Source organism: Myotis yumanensis, unplaced genomic scaffold (genome assembly GCF_028538775.1).
Source record: "Myotis yumanensis isolate MYYU_CA2020_CCGP unplaced genomic scaffold, mMyoYum1.0.hap1 SCAF_9, whole genome shotgun sequence".
Lineage (NCBI taxonomy): Eukaryota > Metazoa > Chordata > Mammalia > Chiroptera > Vespertilionidae > Myotis > Myotis yumanensis.
In genome coordinates this window covers 84,726,759-84,748,245 of record NW_027223760.1, presented here as the reverse complement: position 1 = coordinate 84,748,245, position 21,487 = coordinate 84,726,759, and the positions used below count along the sequence as shown (strand labels likewise).

The 21,487-nt window shown below is 65.3% G+C and overlaps 2 protein-coding genes, 1 long non-coding RNA gene and 1 other non-coding gene across 5 annotated transcripts; 1 reads left to right on the top strand and 3 right to left on the bottom strand.

The window, feature by feature from the left end:
- Nucleotides 1-1,110: 1,110 nt before the first annotated feature.
- MYO1G (myosin IG) lies at nt 1,111-14,053 on the bottom strand. Of its 2 annotated transcripts, XM_070424880.1 has the most exons (22): nt 13,877-14,053; nt 12,495-12,703; nt 12,296-12,389; nt 11,682-11,847; nt 10,362-10,415; nt 9,988-10,083; nt 9,757-9,876; nt 8,989-9,198; nt 8,748-8,893; nt 8,338-8,452; nt 8,077-8,247; nt 7,885-7,955; nt 7,110-7,184; nt 6,870-7,002; nt 6,620-6,786; nt 6,133-6,340; nt 4,676-4,899; nt 3,926-4,070; nt 2,523-2,627; nt 2,157-2,270; nt 1,506-1,660; nt 1,111-1,373 (listed from the first exon to the last, which is right to left on the bottom strand). In XM_070424880.1, exons 1-22 carry the CDS (start codon nt 13,969-13,971, stop codon nt 1,217-1,219), a joined length of 3,030 nt encoding a protein of 1,009 aa, XP_070280981.1. In that variant the 5' UTR covers nt 13,972-14,053; the 3' UTR covers nt 1,111-1,216. The 2 variants fall into 2 exon arrangements, with proteins under 2 accessions (XP_070280981.1, XP_070280980.1); XM_070424879.1 differs by having other exon boundaries at nt 8,077-8,452.
- Nucleotides 14,054-16,097: 2,044 nt separating this feature from the next.
- Nucleotides 16,098-21,218, bottom strand: LOC139016601 (uncharacterized). Its single transcript, XR_011472699.1, has 4 exons — nt 20,976-21,218; nt 16,930-17,006; nt 16,539-16,612; nt 16,098-16,310 (listed from the first exon to the last, which is right to left on the bottom strand). It is a non-coding gene; the product is annotated as an uncharacterized lncRNA (long non-coding RNA).
- LOC139016660 (testis-specific serine/threonine-protein kinase 1-like) lies at nt 18,487-19,850 on the top strand. The gene is made up of 2 exons (XM_070424925.1): nt 18,487-19,414; nt 19,649-19,850. The coding sequence occupies exons 1-2, from the start codon at nt 18,522-18,524 to the stop codon at nt 19,848-19,850; spliced, it is 1,095 nt and encodes a 364-aa protein (XP_070281026.1). The 5' UTR covers nt 18,487-18,521.
- LOC139017106 (small nucleolar RNA SNORA9) lies at nt 20,719-20,850 on the bottom strand. Its single transcript, XR_011472784.1, has one exon. It is a non-coding gene; the product is annotated as a small nucleolar RNA SNORA9 (small nucleolar RNA).
- Nucleotides 21,219-21,487: the final 269 nt, after the last annotated feature.

Genomic DNA, 21,487 nt, shown 5'->3' with positions numbered 1-21,487 from the left:
CTGGTCGTTGACACGTGGGGACTGGGAAGGCAGGAGCGGGGCGGGAGGGGGGGGATTGCAGGGCGAGGGCTGGGCCCCCATGGCAGCCCCGTGTCCCTGCAGAGGTGCTGGCCGCCCACAGCGTGCGTGTGGGTGCAGCAGATGCGAGCTACACAGTGGCCGAGACTTGGGGGTTGCGATGGTTCTTGGGCACAACACCAGCACCTGCCTGGGAGTGCTCCTACCTGGTCGGGTGGTCAGGCATCGGCGTGACGCGGGGCGCGGGTGCCTGGATCTGCCCCACTCACCCCCTGGGGGCCCAGGCCAGTCACTGACCTCCCGTCCCCCACTCCTGCCCTCACTCCGACCTTGTGAAGCACCCAGCACAGTGGTTCGTAGTGACAGGTGGCGAGTGTAAGGGCCACGGCGTCAGGGGTGGGACGGCCTGACTCGTGATTGGAGTCCATAACGGGGTCTGTCCCCTTCTCCCCCTGCCGCCCCCCTGGGACTGGTTCTCAGACCCCGAGGCCCAGGAAGCGCCCCCTGGCTGCTGCACCCTCTCTGGAGGTAGGCACCCCGCGTAGGCTCTGGGCCCTGGGCGTGCACCTGCCCCCCCAGCGCTGGGCCCCCCATGTTGCCAGGTGGGGTGTGCGGTGCCCCCCGGCTCCCACCCTGAGCCTTGTGTCAGCCAGTGATGCTCACAGCCGCCTGCAGGACCACAAAGGGCGCGGCCGCCTGTGGCCAGGGCAGCTGTGTCCGTGTGGGGTGCTCTGTGGGAGGCGGGGAGCTGCAGCCCCCCAGGCCAGACCTCCAGGCCGGACAGAGACAGCAGCTCTCCCAGGGCAGGGGCGCCGGACAAGAAACTGGCAGGAGGCAACTCCGAGCGCCCGGGACAGTGACCAGGGGAAGCCTCAGGGGGCTGAGCCCTTCAGGGAAGGGTCCATGCCGGGGGACAGTCTGGAGCCCACAGCGGGGGCCGGGGAGCCTCTCAGACCCCGGGCTTCACCCCCAGCAGACAGTCCCCAGGCCGCCTCCTCCTCCCGTTCAGGGCACCCGCGGGGGTCAGCAGAGACGCTGGGGTGGCATTTGCCAAGCAGGAGCGATGTCCACCCACAGACACAAGCCCAGGGGCAGGCGTGACGTCCTTTATTGCCCGGCGCTGGCGTGCTCGGGGGCGGGCGGGGCGGAGGGGCCGCCGTGCTTGGGGAGGCCGGCCGGCCCCTGCACAGGCAGAGGCTCAGCTGCTTGGCCACAGGAGGGTGTAGGAGCCACGGCTGCAGCGGAAGTCGGGCTCGGGCTGCTCTGGCCGGGGCTCCACGGACACCAGGCGCCGGGCGCCGCGCTGGCTCAGGGGGATGCAGTCAGACACTCGGACCTCCAGCGGGCGGCCCTCCCTGGAGCGGACGGGAGAGGTCAGGTGCGGACGGGCAGGGGGACAAGTGGGCAGGTGGGGAGACAGGCAGGGTGGCAGGACCCGAGGCCCCGAACCCCCCATCGCCCCTCCCCACCTCACCCCCCCAGCTCACCCCTGGCAGTGTCCGGCCAGCACGCCCACCAGCTCCCCCACGCGGTTGTCCAGCGGCGGCCTCGAGCGGTGCAGACACACCACCAGGTCGTCCTGACCCTTCAAGTGCAGCACCACCAGCTGGTCCCGCCCGCTGGTCACGCTCAGCCCCGTCACCTGGGGGTCAGGGTCAGGGTCAGAGGGAGCAAGTCCTCCTCCTGACCCCCAGGACCCAGCCTCTGGGGCCCCACCCGCTGCTCCTCCGTGGGTCCCCAGGTCCCCTTCCCGCCTTGTGGCTCTAGCGTGCCTGCGGTACTGGGGGGACTGAGGGGCTGGCCTTCCTCCTGAGCAGCCACACCCCCTGGGTCTGCACAGGGACCTGGACCCACCCGGGCCAATCCGTGCCCCGAGGGCACAGGAGCTGGGGCTCCCGGGGCCAGTGAGCCACAGGACGGGGGGAGGGAGAGCTCCCAGCCACACAGGTGTGGGGAGAGGGCCCACCTGGGGGCTGAGTAGGGAGTGTGGGGACGGGGCTGTGCCCGCAGGAAGCCATGCAGGCTGCTGCTGGTGGTGGGGGGGCATCCTGAGCGGAGACTGTTCTAGGAAGTCCCAGGCACCCCAGGCAGGGGGGAGGGGAGGGGGCCATGGACGCTGCTCCGCCCCACAGGCTCACCAAGTCCAGGGGCACGGCCCGCATCACCCGGTACTGCCGGCCGGGCTCCAGCTTGTACACGTGCCGGTCGGTGAGCAGCAGGGCGCGGTCCCGCCTCTTGTTGAAGCGGTTCACCTTGGGGGCAGATGCTGGGGTCAGTGCCCCCCGGGCACCCCCCGCCCCGCCCTGTGTTCTCCCTGCCTGGGCTGGAGCTGGCCACTTCCCAGTGTCAGGGCAGCTGGGAGACCGCTCCCCACCGCCCACCGCCCGCCGCCCGCCGCCCGCCGCCCGCCGCCCGCCGCCCACCGCCCGCCACCCGCCCACAGCTCACCACCCGCCGCCCGCCGCCCGCCGCCCGCCGCCCGCCGCCCGCCGCCCACCGCTCACCTTGCGGACGTGGCTGGAGAAGAGCACCGCCCCGAAGCCGTCCTTGTCCCGAAGCGACTTCAGGCGCTGAGCGAACAGGCTGGAGGCGGCAGGGTTGTCGGCGGCCTGAGCACAGATGGGGGCAGCTTGGGACGGGGTCTGGGACCATGTTCGACTGGCAGCCACTCTGGAGAGTGGCACAGCCACCCTGACCTTGGGAACCCAGGTCGGGCGGGGCATGCGCCGCCTTTGCTGGGCCACCCGCTACCCTGAGGGCCAGCACAGACCTCACCGCCTGAGGGTCAAGACATCAGGTTTCTGTCCTCCACGCTGGCCCCTGCCTGCTCCTCAGGCCAGACCTGGACCTCGGCAGATGGACGCTAAGAAGGCAGCAGCCAGCGGGGACCAGGCCCCCCCATGCCAACGTCCCTGGGCCCCTTCTCCTGCAATCCAGGCCAGGGGCCTGCGGGCAGCACCCGCCCACTGAGGGCCAAGGGGAGCTCTGGCCGGGATGCCAACCGAGCTTGGGGGGGCTGTGTCCGAGGACAGGGGTTTGGACTGCCCCTGAGATTGGGGGGCGGTGTTCTTGAGAATAAGGGGTTGGCCTTAGAAGGGGGGGCAGGAATGGGAGCAGGGCCCAGGATGCTCCCTGAAGCCCAGGCCAGTGGTTCTGAGTGAAAACACTTAAACTTCAGGCTGGCGGGCGTGGCTCAGTTGACCAGGAGGTCATGGTTCGATTCCCGGTCAGGACACTTACCCCGGTTTCAAGGTTGATCCCCAGTGTGGGGTGTGAAGGAGGCAGCGGATCAATGATTCTCTCTAATCATTGATGTTTCTATCTCTCTCTCTCCCTCTCCCTTCCTCTCTGAAATCAATAAAAAAATAAATTTAGGCCCTAACCGGTTTGGCTCAGTGGATAGAGCGTCAGCCTGCGGACTGAAGGGTCCCAGGTTCGATTCCGGTCAAGGGCATGTACCTGGGTTGTGGGCACATCCCCAGTTGGGGGTTTGCAGGAGGCAGCTGATCGATGTTTCTCTCTCATCTGTTTCTCATCGATGTTTCTAACTCTCTATCCCTCTCCCTTCCTCTCTGTAAAAAAATCAATAAAATATATTTTAAAAAATAAATATAAAACAAACCAAAAACCTCCACAATGCCCTAGCCAGTTTGGCTCAATGGCTAGAGTCTCAGCCTGTGGAACAAAAGGTCCCAGGTTCGATTCCCAGTTGCGGGCTCGATCCTCAGTAGCGGGTGTGTGGGAAGCAGCCGATCAATGATTCTTTCTCATCATCATTGATGTTTCTATCTATCTCGTCCTCTCCCTTCCTCTGAAATCAGTAAAAATATATATTTTAAATAACAACAACAACAACAACACTTAAACTTCAGAGGCAGAGGCCCCTCGGGCCCAGCCTGGCACTCACGGAGGACAGGTAGTCTCGCAGCCAGGCCCGTCGGCAGCCCCAGTCCGGCCGCAGCTCCTGCAGGGCCCCCATGGCGGCCACCTTGGCCTTGATCTGGGCCATGTCCGAGGGGGGGATGTTCTTCACCAGCTGCCGTGCCCGCCACCTGCAGGGACAGGTGCTCAGAGGGGCCTGAGCAGCCCCAGGTTCCCACCCCAGGTCCTGCCTCTCACTCTCAGCCTGGCCCTGGCCACCCCTCCTGCTGAGCTGCTGGTCACCCTGTGGCCCTCCTCCCGGAGAACTCCTCAGCCTGCAAAGCCCCACGCCCAGCCCCGCCACCACCCTCCCCTGCAGGCTGTGTCCCCTCCGGTGCCCAGCGTGGTGGGACCGCAGGGTCTGCTACCAACTGTGGAGTTCTGGCCGGTGTGGCTCAGTGGATAGAGCGGCGGCCTGCGGACTGAGGGGTCCCTGGTTGATTCCGGTCAAGGGCAAAGGCCCGGGTTGCGGGCTGGATCCCCAGTAGGGGGCGTGCAGGAGGCAGCCACTCAAAGATTCTCTCTCATCATTGATGTTTCCATCTCTGCCCCTCTCCCTTCCTCTCTGAAATCAATAAAGATATATTTTTAAAAGCAAACAAACAAAAAAGCTGTGGAGCAGCCGGCTTTCCCGATGTGTCCACCGGTCGCGCGGGGCTCGGAGTTGGGGTGGGGTGGGGGTGCACGGGCTGGGCGGGAAGGAGCGGGAGGGGGGGCGGGGGGGGGGGGCCCCGACCTGCAGAAGAGCGCGCGGCAGGCGTCCTGGAAGGGCTGCAGCACGGCCGGGGGCGGCGGCCAGGCCAGGTCGCGGCCGAAGAGCGGGGGCTGCCGCGCGGCCTGGAACCGCTGGTGCAGCTCCACCAGGTGAGCGCGCACCTTGTGCCTCCGGTAGCAGCGCATGATGGTGTAGGCGGCGCGCAGGCGGCGGCAGCGCCACCGCGCCAGGGTGCCCCTCCAGGCCTGGGGGACAGGGTCAGGGGGACCGGGTCAGGCCCTGCCCCACTCCCGCAACCCCGCCTCTGCCCACCCACTGCCTGAGAGCTGGTGCGGCTCGCCTGCCCTGGCTCCCGGGAGCGCCCCACCCGGCCTGCCCCAGCCCCAGCCCCAGCCCCAGCCTCTGCACAACCCCGGGGGAAGCTGCTCCCCTGAGCCCGCCCCCCCCAAGTGCCCCCGGGAGAAGACACATGACCAGGGGCAGGGGCAGAGGAAGCCCTTCCCACCCAGCAGGTGTCCACCTGGACTCTGACCTGCGTCAGCCTCCACTCCCAGGAAACCCTAGAGGGAGGGCGTCCCCGACGACGACCACCCAACCCAGACCACAGGCCTGCGAGGCAGGCAGCCCAGTGACCACAGATTAAAACTGACTTAAGCAACGTTGCCTGGATCGCAACTTTGGACCCGAAAGGCACAGACGGGAGAGGACGGGGGCTGAGGCGGAGGCGCCTGCCAGCAGCGGGTCACCCCTGGTCTCGGACAACAGTGTGTGTCATGGTCCAGGTTTGATGCCGGGTCAAGGGCACATGCCTGGGCTGCAGGTTTGAGCCTTGTTGCCCCTGTGGGGTGAGTGTGGGAGGCAGCCAATCGATGGGTGTGTCTCTCTCACATCCGTGTTTCTCTCTCCTCCCCTCCCGTCCACTCTCTTAAAAAAAATCAATGAAAAAATACCCTCACTCCTTGGGTGAGGATTTAAAACAGCAACACAAATGCCTGCGCTGGAGGAGCAGCAGCGGGGGCCACGTGCCTGTCACTGGGTGGGATTTGGTTCCCGAGTGGGACAGGTAACAGCGGACGCCGGACGCGGGTGGAACAGGATGCGCCGGCGGCAGGTGCTCAGACAGGAGGGACATTGCAGGGGTGGAGTTCTGGGTCAGCGTGGCCAGGTGGCCACGAAGGCGGACGGGCCTGTGGACCCGACCCACACTTTTTGCTTAAGTCAGTTTCAGTCGTGGTCTGGTCTGTCTCCAGAAGTCCTGCTCGTGTGCACGCCCCTCCCCTCCCCTTCCCCACGTGCATGCCCCCCCCACGTGCACGCCCCTCCCCTTCCCCGCGTGCATGCCCCCCCACGTGCACGCCCCACCCCGCCCCCACGTGCATGCCCCCCCGCGTGCACGCCCCTCCCCTCCCCCACGTGCACGCCCCTCCCCCACGTGCACGCCCGCCCCCCCCCCACAACCCGCGCTCCCGCAGGCGCACCTTCTGCAGCAGCAGCACGATGATGGGCACCAGGCGCGCGCGGCTCTGCTCCAGAGTCACCAGCGTCCGCGGCGAGCGGATGAAGAGCTTGCTGCGCCCGAAGGCCACGTCCCCCTGCAGCCCGTGCTGCTCCAGGAGGGCGCCCACGGCCTCGCGGTCCGAGCCCAGCAGGTGGTTGGGCCACGTGTACTCGCAGGTCATCTTGTACCTGGAACCACGGGGCAGGCGGTGGGTGCCAGGCCCCGGGGAGCGGAAGGGGGGGCAGCCGCCCCCACGTGCCACTCACACTAGCCCCGCCCACACCCACACTCCCGCCCCCTCCAGCCCCCAACAAATCCCACCCCGCCCCTATCTGCCCCGCCCCCTCCTGGGTTCCCGAGGGTCCCGTGGACTGTGTCCCTCGGTGCGGCTGTCGGGACCCCGTCCCCTCGCCCCTCGGACCCGCACGGGCCGGGCCGGGAAGCGGGTGGGAAGCGGGCGGCGGTACCTGAGCAGGAAGCGCGGGTACGGCTGTCGGGAGGCGAAGCCGGCCCTGCGGACCCGCACGTTCTCCAGGAGCCCCAGGTAGGCGACCTGGTGGCGGCAGTGCGCCTCGTCCAGCCGCGCGGCCGCCTTGTCCTGGTTGGGCTTGATGCAGCGCACGTAGAAGGGCTCCTGGGGGGGGGCGCCGGCGTCTTAGGGGACCCGCCCTCTGCGGGAGACCCCATCCCTCCCCCCCGGGACGCGCAGGGCGGTACCTTGGAGGCCAGGTTGTCCACCAGCGCCACCATGGAGTTCTTGAAGAGCGTGCCGGCCGTCAGCGGGCGCTTGGTCACCTCCGTGATGTCCTGCTGCCCGTCCGGCCACATGGCCCGCAGCGTGGGGTCCGAGCTGTGGACACAGCACCCGTGGAGCAGCCGGGGAGGCAGCCCCCCCGAGTGGCTGCAGGTCTCCCCTGCGGGCAGGGCCACCCCATCCTGCGGCCGCTGCGCACTCACCTGTTGTACAGCAGCCGCTTGAAGTCCTGGAAGAGGGCGTCTCTGTTCTTGTCGATGAAGCCCAGCACGGAGTACCTGGGGGCCGGGGCGTGAGGGGCTGGGGCTGCCTCCCCGCCCTGACCTCGCAGGCCAGCCTCTCCCTCCCCGGCCCTGACCTCGCAGGCCAGCCTCTCCCTCCCCGGCCCTGACCTCGCAGGCCAGCCTCTCCCGCCCCGGCCCTGACCTCGCAGGCCAGCCTCTCCCTCCCCGGCCCTGTCCTCGCGGGCCAGCCTCTCCCTCCCTGGCAGTTTCTCTCCTAAAGAGAGTCCAGAGGTTGTGCCCTGGCTCTGGACCCAAATCTCATAGCCCTGAATCCTGCTCTAGCGCATACATGCTGTGTGGCCTGGGACAAGTTACTGAACCTCTCTGTGCTCAGAAAAGCGCCTGGGCATCAGCAACTGCATTACAGCCAGGAACTCCCAAGTCACGGTCTGGTTTTTTTTTGTGTGTGTTTTTAAAATATATGTTTGCCTTGGCTGGTGTGGCTCAGTGGATAGAGTGTTGGCCTGCAGACTGAAGGGTCCTGGGTTTGATTCCCGGTCATGACCAGCTTGCGGGCTCAGTCCCCAGTGGGGGATGTGCAGGAGGTAGCTGATCCATGATTCTCTCTCATTATTGATGTTTCTCTCTCTCTCTCTCCCTCTCCCTTTCTCTCTAAAATCAATAAAAATATATAAAAATTAAAAAAAATTGGAGGGGGCAAAAGGGAGGATGGAAGGTGCGATGGGGACCTTACGTGACATCTCCCGCGTAGTGCCTGATCCGGAAGTCCCGGCCGAACTCCATGGTCTTGTCCGTGGGGCAGAGCTGTGGGGGGACAGCCAGGGTCAGGGTGTGAAGGGGTCTGCAGGGCGGGGGGGGGGGGGGCAGTCTTGCAGGGGAGGCTGGGCCGAGCTGGGTGTGGGGTGGGCGACCACTGGGGCGGCACCTGGCGGCTGGTGTAGTGCGGGTGGTGGCGGTGGTGCGTGTCCAGGCTCTGCAGGAAGATGCGGTCGGTGATGGTGCCCGCGCTGCAGCAGGCCTCGTCCAGCACGGCCAGGACGCCGCGGTGCGGCCGCTCCACCAGGTCCACGATGGTGGCGTTGTTGAAGAACTCCACCTGGGAGAGTGAGGTAGGGCGAGCGGGGGGGCTCCGGGCCCGGGCCCACACCACCCCGCCAGGCCTCAGGGCGCAGGGGCGGGCACTCACGCTCTGCCAGGCGATGCCCTCCCGCTCGTACTCCTCCTGCTCCTGCTTCAGGATGAGCTGGATGAACAGCTGCTGCAGTTTCTCATTGCAGTAGTTGATGCAGAACTGCTCGAAGCTGGGCCAGGCCGCCAGCGTCATGCTCGGCCCGTGGGCTCCCACCGCCTGCCCAGCCCAGCCCCAGCCCAGCCCCAGCCCCAGCCCAGCCCCAGCCCAGCCCCAGCCCCAGCCCAGCCCCAGCCCAGCCCCAGCCCCAGCCCCAGCCCCAGCCCCAGCCCCAGCCCCTGCCCAGCTCCTGCCCTGGGGTCAGGGACCAGCCAGGACGGACACCAGACATCTTATTCCCCAGCCAACCCAGCTTCCCCAGGACAGCGGGGGGCCCTGGCGGTTGGGGTCAGAGCTGGGTCTCCCACCTGTTGACAGGGAACACTTCGAAGCCGTAGATGTCCAACACGCCAATGACCGTGTCCTTGCCGTCCCGCCGGGCGTCCCTGCCCCGGGGTTCCATGACGCTGTTGATCCGGTTCACCACCCATTCAAATAGCCGCTGGTACACTGCCTGGGGAGAGCTGGGCTGCTTCGGGCTGCGTTTGACTTTGCCTCCCCCAGGAAGGCCTCCTGGGTTCCTCCCCAGGCTGCCTGTCCCCAGGGTACCTTGGCGCCGGCGTCCCGAGCGTAGCTGGCCTCGGCCACGGTGTGGCCCTTCTCGATGACTTCCCTGCCCCCAGAGGCCACGGTGCGGGACAGCAGGCAGCGCAGCACCTGCTCCCGGGGGGTGGCCGTCAGCTCGGCCACGTGGTCCACCAGCACCTCCTCGGCCACAGCCAGGTGCCCCTCCTCCGTCTCCACAAACTCGATATTTCCCTGGTGATGGGGAAACCGGGAAGAGTCAGGCTGCACGGCCCAGGCCGGGGAGGAGCCTGCATACCTTTGCCCCCGGGAAGGAGCAAGGGATGGCAGGGATTCAGCCCGAGATGAGGGCCCCCAGCAGCCAGAGGCTCCCTGCCAGCCAAGCCTGCTGGCTCTGTGCTACCCCCCGCCGCCCCCCCCCCCCCCCCCCCCGCCCCACCTCAGAGAGGATGCAGGCTCAGAGCAACCGCCCACAGCCACACCGCTCTCAGGAGTCAGAAGCACCAGCAGGTCCCCACGGTGCTCGGCTTCCTGGTGGGGACGCCCTTGCCTGCTGTGTGGGCTCGTCCACCAGACACGGACCAGGCAGCTTGCAGGCTGCATCCTGGGCACACGGGGCCCATGGCTCGGGGTGTCTCGAGGGAGCCCACAGCCCAAGCAGCTGGGAGGAGGGGCAGCTCCGTGGCTGCCCTGTCAGAGGCCAGTCTTCCCCCGCCCCCCGCCCCCCCCCCGCCCCGGGCGGTGCGACGACAGGACAGCAGGTGGCGGTGCCAGCCCAGGCAGCGGGCTCACCAGGTGCAGGATGGCAGCCAGGATCCGGTGCACAGACCCCATCTCCTCAGCGCTGAAGCCGATCACCTGCATGGCCTCCATCACCGCCCGGTGGTGGCTCCTCTCCTCGCTCTCCGAGGCCTGGGGGAGAGGGGGCTCAGCACCCCAGCGCAGGCTCACCCACTGCATCCTGCCCCCCAGGCCCTGCAGGTGCCCCGACGGCCAGCACCCGAGCGCCGGGTGCCCACTCACACTGAGCCCCGCGCCCTGGCGGGTGAAGCTGTACAGGGCGGGGTTTCTCTGCAGGTGCAGGTCCTGCAGCTCTGCGTCCTCACAGCCTCGCAGCACCTGCGGGACACACCCTGGGGTCAGGCCCCGCGACAGCACAGACGTCCCTTCAGCCCCGGGTGACCCCGCCAGCCAGGGGAGCTCGTGGCGGCGTGGACACGGCCCTGGTGCAGGGAGAGCCCCTTCAGGCTCAGACGCACTGTGGACACCTCCAAGGTCCAGGCGGAAGGCACCTCGGGCAGAGGCAGGCGTGCTGTGTCCGGGGCAACCCACCCCAGAGAGGGCGAGAGGGGGCGGGAAGGGGCCGCCCTGCCTGCCCACCTGCCTGCCTGGCTCACCTGATAGAAGGCGTGGAAGTTCCTCTCACCCACGTGCTGCTTGAGGACCCGAGACTGAGGAGAGAGGGGAAGCTGGGCCCGTGTCTGGGTGGACAGGGACCCCCAGGGGACAGGCCCCAGAGCCCCAAGGCAGTGCAGGGAGCAGCGGGGCTGGCCTGGCCACAGAGGGAGCCCCACCCTGCGCATCTGGGACATCAAAGAAGGTAAGTCCCTGCCCCAGGGCCGTGGGCCTCGAGGGAGGCCTGGGCAACACCTTTTCTTTTCTTTCTTTTTTTTTTTTTAAGGGTAAGTTCGGCTCCTTAATTCTCTCAACGTCTTTTTTTATTTACTAGGGGCCCAGTGCACGAAATTCATACATGGGGGGTCCCCTCAGCCCAGCCTGCATGCTCTCCAATCCGAGATCCCTTGGGGGATGTTCGACTCCCTCTCACAATCCGGGAGTGCTGGCTCCTAACCGCTCACCTGCCTGCCTGCCTGCCTGATTGACCCTAACTGCCCCCCCTGCTGGCCTGGTCACTCCTAACTGCCTCCCCCCCACCCCCCGCTGGCCTGGTTGCCCCTTACTGCCCCCCTGCCAGTCTGGTCACACCCAACTGCCCCACTCTGTCGGCCTGGTCACCCCTAACTGCCCCCCCCCCCATGGCCAGGTTGCCCCCAACTGCCCCCCCTGCTGGGCTGGTCACCCCATGCAGCCTGCTGTTTGGTCGTCCATCTGGTTGTTTTGGTCGTGATGGCCCCTGGCTTTTTATATATTAGGATTTTAAGCCTCACCCAAGGATATTTTTCCATTGATTTTTAGAGAGAGTAGAAGAGGGAGGGAAAGACAGAGAGAAACATCAATTGGTTGCCTCCTACACACGCCCTGACCAGGGCCCAGACCATGGAGGAGCCTGCAACTGAGGTATGTGCCCTCAACCAGAATCAAACCTGGGACCCTCCAGTCCATAGCTGACACTTTATCTACTGAGCCAAAATGGCTAGGGCATAACCCACCTTTTTTCTTTTCTTTCTTTTCTTTGTTTTTAAACATACAGGCTAATTAATATTTATGTATTTTTGTTAGTCCTTACCTGAGGATACTTTTCCGCTGATTTTTAGAGAGAGTGGAAGGGAAGGGAAGAGACACAGAGAGAGAAACATCGATGTGAGAGAGAGACATCCACTCATATTGATTGGCTGCGTCCTGCACATGCCTAGACCAAGCTGGGGGACTGAGCCTGCAACCGAGGTATGTGCCCTTGACTGGAATCGAACCAGGGACCCTTCAGTCCAAGGGCCCATGCTCTACCTACTGAGCCAAACTGGCCAGGGCCAACCCACCTTCTCCAGCAAGTAGCTGTGGATGTGCCCCCCAACGGGGTCTCCCTTGAAGTCGAAGTTGATGTCCATGTACTTGCCGAAGCGGCTGGAGTTGTGGTTGCGGTTGGTGCGGGCGTTCCCGAAGGCCTCCAGCACGCAGGTGGACCTGAGCAGCACGTCCTTGACCCTGAACGGAGGGCAGGGTGGGGCTGCATCGCAGACACCTCGAGCCGGGGACCTGTTCATCCTACGGTGTCCCGGGCTGAGACCCACCCGCACTTCCCCTTGCAGGCTGAGGGCGCTTCCTCCTGAGACTCTGGAGGGCCCCGCCGGGCCCCGTGCCAGGCCAGGTCACCCCCCGCCGGGCCCCGTGCCAGGCCAGGTCGCCCCCCGCCGGGCCCCGTGCCAGGCCAGGTCACCTCCCTCTGGCCACGGGTGCTCAGCGGCATCTTCCCCACCAGCCCCACGTCACAGGAAGAGCAGGTTCCCCCACAGGAAACCGCTCCTGCCAGGCTGGGGAGCAAGCCCTGCTTTCCAGCTCCCAGCCTCACCGGTACCTGGCTGGGCCTCACCTCCCCTCGCCCGGGACTCAGGGGTGTCTCCGCTCTCCCGTCCCTGCCTAGCCCGCGCCTCACCTCTCCACCTCGGCCCTCTGGCTGGGGTTGGTGACGGCCGCGATGTACTGCATGATGTGCTTGCTGGCCTCCGTCTTCCCCGCCCCGCTCTCCCCTGCGGACAGACGGACAGACGGACAGGCAGAATGGGCGTGCGGCCTGGCCCCCCTCTCCTCTGGTGTCCTCCCACCACCAAAGCGAAGCTGCGGGCCGCGGGTACCTGAGATCACAATGCAGGTGTCCCTGGCCCTGCGCTTCATCGCCCGGTAGGCGGCGTTGGCCACGGCGTACAGGTGGGGCGGCCGCTCGTACAGCTCACGGCCCTGGTACCTGGCGATGGCCTCGGGCCCGTAGAGGGGCAGCTCCTGGTAGGGGTTGACGGACACCAGCACCTCGCCGATGTAGGTGTAGATGCGGCCCTTCTGGAACCTGGTGGGGGCAGGGCTGCTCCTCAGCCCTCAGGCGAGGCCCAGCACCCAGCTCCCGGGCCCTGCCCACCCGGGACAAGGGAGGGGGGTGGCCCTGTCCCCCGGGGCCCACCCCACTGCTCTCCGTGGGCCCTGATGGCACAGGAGGAGTGGCCCCCATTTTAGGAAGGGACTGGACTTGCCCAGAGCCACCCTGGGCCAGCAGGTAGGAAGGAGCCGGGCTGGAGGCAGAGGGAGGGGCCTCCGCTGTTTCCTGTTGGTCTGGGGCCTGGGCGGGGACCCAGTGGCAGAAAGGAGCCCCGCCCAGCCCCACCCAGATGGCAGGGCCTGGGAGGGGTGCAGGGAGGGAGCCCCCAGCACATCCTGACCTCTCACCCCTGCCCTTGGGGAACAGGCCACCAGCGGGGTGCCTGCTCCCCGGGGTGTGTGGGAGCTGCCCTTCCCCTGCACCCATCGGGGTTCCTCTTCCTCAGCCGCCTCGCCTCTGACTGTGGGGGTTCCCTGGCTGCACCCTCTCCCGGCACCCAGCACCCTCGCGGATGCTTTCTTTTGTGCCCCGAGTGGCTGAGTGGCCGGGCTTAGCATCTGGGTGGGGCCGGGGCCGGGGGCCGGGGCCAGGGAGGCCGTCCCATGAGCCGGTTGGTGTGAATGAGCTGCCGTCATGCCCGGCTCAGTGCCATCGAAAGAGCTCACTCTGTCCCCAACCCCACAATCTGCCAGGGGCCGCCTGCCTTCCGCCCGCCCCGTCACCACCTATCCCGCTCCTCCCTGCCCTGTGCCCTCCTCCTTTGGAAACTGGGCCCCAGGTCACGCTCCCAGTTGTGCCCTGCAGCACCCCACACTCCCCCCAAGACTCATTCAGCTGCCCACTTCCTCAGAGCACCCAGGGCTCAGCAGGGCCCCACGCGGGGGATGGGGTGCCCACCCATCTGGGAGCTGGTTTGGGTGCTGGGCAGGAAATCATGGCTTGTGTGAGAGGCAGGGGCCTGGGGAGTTGGTGCCAGCACTGGCCAGCCACCTGGCCCTGAGGGGTCAGTCCTGCCGGGCTGCCAGGCCCCCCTGCAGTGACCCAGGCCCAGATGGGGGTCTGGGTGGCTGTGTGTCCCTCACCCCCTACCTCCCCCCCCCCCCCCCCCCCCGAGGGACCGGGGAGCAGGGAGCCGCCTGGGCCCACCTGAGCTTCAGGTTCTCCATGAAGTCTTCCATGGTGACCTGGTCCAGAAGCACAAAGTCCGCTTTGCCGTACTCAGCGCCTTCCTCGTCCTCCATCCTGCCGGGAGCACCCAGAGCCCGGGCCAGGTCGCCAACTTCCCGCGCAGGGCGCAGGGCGGAGGGAGCAGGCCCGGCCTCTGCCCACAGTTCTCCCCGCCGCCTCCCCGTGTGGTGAAGTAGGAAGTGGGTTCTGGCCCGGGAAGGGCTGCCTCCCTCCCTGAGGGGCTCTGACCCCTGCTTCCTGGGCGGGCCCCTAACGTGCGGGCCGCCGGCGGGAGGTTCCTCCTGGCCCCAGAGGAAGCCCACCCCATCTCCACCCGCCCTCACCCAGCAGCCCCTCACCCAGCAGCGGCCGCCCAGGTCCCAGTCCCGCCCCAGGGAGTCCCCTGCAGCCCAGAGGGAAGATTCCTGTCACCCCCCCCCCCCCCCCACGTGGCTGTCAGCTCTGACCCGGGCCTGGTGGGTGCAGGGTGGGCACAGGGCCCCGTGGTGACAGTGGGAAACACCGTGCCCTGGCCTTTGGGGCAGGGCCCAGACAGCGACAGTCCTTGGTGTGAGGGCGCCAGGGTGTGAAGGACAAGACTGCTTTGCCTGGGACCTGCCGGAGGGCGAGCGGGGCCGGAGGCACCTGCCCATGTGCCACGTTCCCACCCCCTCAAGTACCGTAAAACAAATACAAATTTAATCAAGTTGAAAAGTGCTTATCCCAGTGAGCTCCCAGCAGCGCCTGCGGCTCCACCTTGGGGCGCCCCGTGGGCTGGTGTTTTTGAAGGCCTTTCCAACTCAAGGCCGGGGAGAACCTGGGGAGTTCTGGGCGGGCCTGTGGCAGTTTCATTTCCCAAACCCCGGGGTCAGCACCCGGGTTTGTATTAACACTCAGAAGGGACGACAGGCTGTCCCCATGAATCGTCAGGAGCAATGAAACCTCAACTTGGCAACATTTCCAGGTCAGGGACATAGCTCCCAGCCTGGGCTCTGGACTGAGCCGCACTGAACCCTCCACCCCGACAGCTCAGCTTCGGGGAGGGAGCCCCACCCACGACCTCATTTCCGAGGGGAGTGACAGAACACCCAAGGCCTTCCCTTCCTGGGCCCGGCCTGACCTGTGGGCCGGCGGGTCCGCCTCAGGCTTGTCCTGGGCAGACAGGTGGTGGCCTGACCCTCAGCTTCCCTGCAGGGCCTGGCAGCTGGGGCAGGGCAGGTAGAACCAGCAGGAGTGGGGGCAGCAGGACTCCTCGCCTGTCTCCTCTGGACCACTTTCTTTTTTTAAAAAACATATTTTTATTGATTTCAGAGAGGAAGGAAGAGAGAAAGAAACATCAATGATGAGAATCACTGATCGGCTGCCTTCTGCACGCCACCCACTGGGGATCGAGCCCACAACCTGGGCACGTGCCCCTGACCGGAATCGAACCCGGGACCCTTCAGTCTGCAGGCCGACACTATCCACTGAGCCAAGCCAGTCAGGGCTAATAATTCTTTATTGTTTAAAGCACTACCTATGTCCCCCTTTTCCCCTCATTAGCCTCCCACCCGACCCCCACCACCCTACTGTCTGCGCCCCTGGGTTATGCATATCCGCATGCAAGGTCTTGGGTTGATTATCTCCCACCCACCCACCCTCCCCCGCCTTCCCTCCGAGATTCCACACTGTTCCCACTCCTGTCCTCTGGACCACTTCCAAGATGCTTTCCCCCGGAGATGCCAAGCTGGCAGCACAGCCTGGCCCTTTGCACCTGCAGGCCTGGGTCCAGCTGGTCTGAGGCCACCTCTCTCTCCCCGTTGGTCAGGAGGCCCCTCCTCTGGGCCTCGGTGTGGCTGACCGACTGCAGGTGCCTCCCTATTCACCCTCACTAGCCAAGTGAATGTGAAACCAGCTCCGTGAGCCCGGCCCGCACACCCATGTGGGCTCGGGCCAACCTGTGTGCACAGCAGTGGCTGCAGCCAGCATTTGTCAAATGGAACCGACACTGCAGGCGCCTTCCCCGCCCCATACAGAGGCAGCACCCACCCCAGGGTCTCAGGCCAATGTCCCGAGAACAGTCCCCTCCCACCCGTTTGCAGAGGCGCCTGTGAGGGCAGGGAGGCACTTCAACCGGGCCCAGCGCCTTCAAGGAGGCGTCTTCCTCTTTGTGCCGCGCGCTTTGGAAAGCAGAGAAACGGGCTGGACTCGACCACTCATTAGGAACCTGTTTATTAAACACCCATTTCCCACTCAGATGCCAGAGGGAAGCAGACGGGGACACAGTGCCAAAACCTGGGGTCAGAGAATGCCAGTCAGAAGCCAGGCCTGGAGCCACCCAAGACCAGCCAAGACCCAGGAACCCGACTCCCTGCAGAGAGGAGCAGTGAGGGCGGCACCTCCCTGGGCACCCAGCTGCCAGCATCCACCTCATCTGTAAAAACAAGAAACTGCTGGGAAAACTCAGCAACGAAAGCATATGGCCAGAGCAGCCTTAAACCGCCCTGGGCTCCCACTCCTGACCTAGAGGTTCCCGGGGAAAGGATGCAGGTCGAATCCAAACCCAAAGGCGATCAAATGCCTGGCAGACTCACTCCAGGGCCCCCACTCCAGGCAGCTGTCCGCCCACAGCCTCCCGTGCTAGCCTTCCCGGGACACTCACCTGAGCTCCCCGAGGAGCCAGCCTCACGCCCTGAAGGGAAGACTCTTCTAGTCCAGGGACTTCGGGCTGAGACACTGGGGAGGGAGGACGGCAAGTGTCATGCGCTGGGCAGGGACGCAGCAGTCCCCAGGCCGAGGCCGACAAGGGGGTCCCGCCAGGCTCATGGTGCCCTCCTGGGAGGAAGCCCAGAGGCCGAGCGAGAATCAGCTGGTGAGTCACATCGGCATCAGCACCAGCACTGCTCACCGGCTCCCACCTCACAGGCGATGCGGGTGAGCTGGGCGCCCTGCCCGCAGGGGCCAAAGCGCTGCCCACGGAAGGGCACACTAGCTCTCTGCCCGGGAGGACAGCCAGAGCCTCACCCCCAGAACCGAAGGAACACGAGACTCACGGACAAACCAGTGTCTCCTGGTGGCCACTCTGAGGCCAGCGTGTCCAACGTCTTCACTCAGACCGGAGAGGAGTCCCCTGGAAGGAAGGCAGAGTGGGACCCTGCTGGCCACTCTTTCCGTCCTGCCCACCCCTGATTGCACCCAACAGCCCTCACATCAAGGCAAGGACACAGGGCACCCCCTCCCTGTCTGGTGGGCTGAAGGCCTGGTGTCCACTCGCAACCTGCCAGTTCCAGCTGGGTGAGCCCGGAGAAGCGAATTTGAGCAGAAGGTGCCGCTGTCTGCCTTGGCCTCCCAGTGAGCACCGAGGGGTGGTGCCTGCGCTGTCTGGTGCACACTGCCTGCTGCCCGGATAAGGCCAGGGTGAAACCAAAGGCTAGGCCAGAGCTGCTGCGGCTCAGGGCATGGCCCGAGCAGGTGCTAGACAAAAGGGCTCACAGCAGAGGGCGTCTGTCCAAGGCTGGCCCCTCCACCGGCACCATCCTCAGCGTCCCAGGAGCTGCTGGCACTTGGCATGGGACCCAGCCACAGCTGGGGGTGTGCAGGCCCCAGGAGGAACACACAGCACCAAGTCCCTGCCAGCATTCCCCTTGCAGGGTCCGTCACAGAAGCATAGCAGGTGGAGTCCAGCCAAACCGGCCAGGAGAGGCAGGGCCCTGACTTCCTAAAGGCAGTGACCTGGGCCTCAAGTCTGCCCTTCCTGACCCACTGCCACCCTGCTCCGCCCGCTGCAGGGCCCGCAGGCCACCTGTGTGGACACAGCGAGGGCTCCCAAGACTGAAGAAGGGAGAAACGATCAGGGATGTTCACCCCCAGCTCCTTGCCTGCGGGGGTCGCTGTGGCCTCTGCCTACAGCCCTGCCTTTGTCGAGGTCACCCTCTCTTCCAGAAATGTCCTTGCCATTTGGGTTTCCTACGCCCTGCTCCCGCCTTCGTGCTAATGCCCGTAGGAGACCCTCAGGTGGCCCCAACCAGAGTGTTCCTGTCTCCTGCTGGGACCCCGACTACCACAACCACCGGCCCGCCTCAACAAGCAGTCCTGCCTCTGGCCAGTGGTCGGCAAACTCATTAGTCAACAGAGCCGAATTTTTTAAACTTAAACTATATAGGTAGGTATATTATCATTAACTTAATTAGGGTCCTCCTAAGGCTTAGGAAGAGCCACACTCAAGGGGCCAAAGAGCCGCGGTTTGCCGACCACGGCTCTGGGCGTGGACAGACCATGTGTCCCCACAGCCCGCCCCCCCCCGCCCCCGCCAACTGTGAGAGCACTCTCTGCAGGCCGCCTGTCCCCCCACCCCCACTCCCGTGGGCTCCAGCCCACTGGTCCGCCTTCTGGGTTCTGAGGCCTTCTGGGTTCTGAGTCCGTGGCTCAAGCCGGAGCCTCGCCCCCCAGGGCACCCTTCCTTTATGACTTCACCCACTGAAGTCACCGGACAATGCTGAACGTTCTACCCCAGAGCTGGGGCCTCCAGGAGGCAGGGACAGCCGCCCGGCCAGCCCAGAGGACTCTCCAGTAGACGGGGACACCGCTGGCCCATGTCTCACAGGGGCGGAGGGCAGCTTCAGAGGCACGGGGTGCTCCTGGCACCATGGATGATGCCGCCGTCCTCAAGCGTCGAGGCTACATCCTGGGGATAAATTTGGGAGAGGGCTCATACGCCAAAGTCAAATCTGCATATTCCGAGCGCCTGAAGTTCAACGTGGCGGTCAAGATCATTGACCGCAAGAGAGCCCCCACAGACTTCTTGGAGAAGTTCCTTCCCCGAGAGATTGAGATTCTGATCATGCTCAACCACCGCTCCATCGTCAAGACCTACGAGATCTTTGAGACGTCAGAGGGCAAGGTCTACATCATCATGGAGCTCGGGGTCCAGGGCGACCTCCTCGACTTCATCAAAAGCCGGGGAGCCCTGCGCGAAGACGATGCTCGCAAGAAGTTCCACCAGCTCTCCTTGGCCATCAAGTACTGCCACGACCTGGACATCGTCCACCGAGACCTCAAGTGCGAGAACCTGCTCCTCGACAAGGACTTCAACATCAAGCTGTCCGACTTCGGCTTCTCCAAGCGCTGCCAGCGGGACGAGAGCGGCCTGCTGGTCCTGAGCAAGACCTTCTGCGGGTCGGCGGCCTACGCGGCCCCCGAGGTCCTGCAGGGCATCCCCTACCACCCCAAGGTCTACGACATCTGGAGCCTGGGCGTGATCCTCTACATCATGGTCTGCGGCTCCATGCCCTACGACGACTCCAACATCAAGAAGATGCTGCGCATCCAGAAGGAGCACCGCATCAACTTCCCGCGCTCCAAGCACCTGACGAACGAGTGCAAGGACCTCATCTACCGCATGCTGCAGCCCGACGTCAACCGGCGGCTGCACATCGACGAGATCCTCAGCCACGCCTGGGTGCAGCCCAAGCCCCGGGCCCTCAGCAAGGAGGGGGCGGGCCTCCTGGGCACTGAGCCCCCGCAGGTCCCGGAGCCCTCGCGGACCCCCGAGCCCTCGCAGATCACCGGGCACTCGCGGACCCCTGAGCCCTCGCAGATCACCGGGCACTCGCGGACCCCTGAGCCCTCGCAGATCACCGGGCACTCGCGGACCCCTGAGCCCTCGCAGACCACCGGGCACTCGAGGACCCCTGAGCCCTCGCAGATCACCGGGCACTCTCGGACCCCCGAGGCCTCGCGGACTCCTGAGGCCTCTCGGACGACCGAGCCCAGCTCCGACAAGAAGTCTATCTCCCACCAGGAGCCCCAGGAGGAGGCACAGCCTGAGGTGACGCCAGAGTCAAAGCCCCAGGAGGAGATGGTGCAAGGGCAGGTCTCCAGGCAGCTGGAGAGCACCAGCCTCATCGCCCCCACGGGGCAGCGGAGCAGGGAGACAGTGGAAGGGCGCTCTCCGAAGCCCCCGCAGACCCAGTGAGCCTCTCACCGGGCCCAGGGGCTGGCAGGGAAGGAGGCGGAGCCACAGCTTTGAGCCTGGGCTCCAGACAGGTGAGACCCGAGGTGAAGGACAATTCCCAGATGAGCCACTATTTTTGTCAATTTTCCCTCTCCCTTTGAACATGCTACTGAAGCAATAAATCACTATATTGGTCCATAAACTGGGTGTAGGGTTAATGAGTTTCAGCCAGCATCACTGCCCGCCTCTCCCACGGCACACGGAGCCCACAGCCATCCATGCACCGCAGAATTTAGCCTGTGGTTCTCTAGGCTTGTCTCCTGGACCCTCAGTCCCTCAGGATAGGGCTCGTCCCCCTTGCTGCTCCCTACTCCCACTCCCCGCAGCCGACCTGCCTCCACTCCCTGAGCTTTCTTTTTTTAAAAGGTATTGTTTTTTTAGAATATATTTTTATTTCAGAGAGGAAGGGAAAGGGAGAGACAGATAGAAACATCAATAACGAGAGAGAATCATTGATCGGCTGCCTCCTGCACTGGGGATGGAGCCTGCAACCCAGGCATGTGCCCTTGGCCAGAATCGAACCTGGGACCCTTCGGTCCGCAGGTTGACGGTCTATCCCTTGAGCCAAACCGGCCAGGGTCCCTGAGCTTTCTTGTCAGTGTCTGTGAGGCTGTGCAGGATATGATCAAAAGCCCAAAACGCGTTCTGCAAACACATGACTGTTGTGTGACCTGCACTGCAGTCCAGTGGCACTTGCCCCGTGTCGCTAGTGGGCACCTGGAGCATGGTTGCAGTGAATGAAAACGGAACTTAAAATTGCACTTAAGTTCAATCCTATGTGGCAAGTGGTCACCACGGGACAGTGCAGGTCCAGTGTCCAGGGAGCAGGCGATGTCTGAAACTTCTATAACCTCGCTCCGGACGCAGCAGGGCAAGGCCTCAAACCGTTCCACAGTGTTCTCGCAAGCACGTCAGGAATGCACAGGGCCACCCCAGGCCCCAGCACGCTGGAGGCTTGCAGCCCCCGCCCCGCCCCGCCCCGCCCCGCCCCGCGGTGCCCAGGAGTGGTGGTGGGTTGCCCCCAGGAGTCCCGGAGCGGCAGCCTCATCCATGGATGTCACTCCCCTCCATTCCAGCTCTACTTACCGGACTCGGGGGCATCCGTGCCGTCACGTCACTGCCACACTCAGCCTGGCTCCCACGGTCTCAGCAGGTGGGCACACCCCGCGGGTCACAGGAAGGACCCTAAGTAGGGGCGGTGACAACTGTCCCCGAACCGGGGCGGGGGTGCAGCACTCGGGCGCCGGAGCACGGCTGCGGGGTCGCGCTCAGCTCCGGAGGCTTCGAAGCCGGGCTCGCTCCCCCGGGAAGCCGCCCCGAGACGCCGTCCCCAGCGCGTCCCTCCCACCCCCAGGCCCACGCGTCCGGGTGGCGCCGGGCCCGGTCGGAGGCCCCTGCCGCCCGCGCCCCTCACCCGTCTCCGCACTCGGCCGACCCCGCCTGCGGCCCCCGATGGACTCGGATGAAGACGACAGCCGGGGGCGTCCCGCAGAACAGCCGCACCGCACGCACCCGCCATGGCTACAGCCTCGCACGCCGCGCACGCCGATGTTGCGTCATCGCGCAATCCGCCGGAAGCGGCAGGCGACGTCACGCAG

Excerpts from the sequence above, each read along its gene's own strand:
- MYO1G (XM_070424879.1), bottom strand. The coding sequence starts at position 13,971 with ATGGAGGACGAGGAAGGCGCTGAGTACGGCAAAGCGGACTTTGTGCTT. Across the intron at positions 9,877-9,987 it reads GCCAGGGCGCGGGGCTCAGT|GCCTCGGAGAGCGAGGAGAG; the intron begins GTGAGTGGGCAC and ends CCTCTCCCCCAG. Across the intron at positions 9,199-9,756 it reads TGGCTGCCATCCTGCACCTG|GGAAATATCGAGTTTGTGGA; the intron begins GTGAGCCCGCTG and ends CCCCATCACCAG.
- LOC139016660 (XM_070424925.1), top strand. The coding sequence starts at position 18,522 with ATGGATGATGCCGCCGTCCTCAAGCGTCGAGGCTACATCCTGGGGATA. Across the intron at positions 19,415-19,648 it reads CCGCAGGTCCCGGAGCCCTC|CTCCGACAAGAAGTCTATCT; the intron begins GCGGACCCCCGA and ends GACCGAGCCCAG.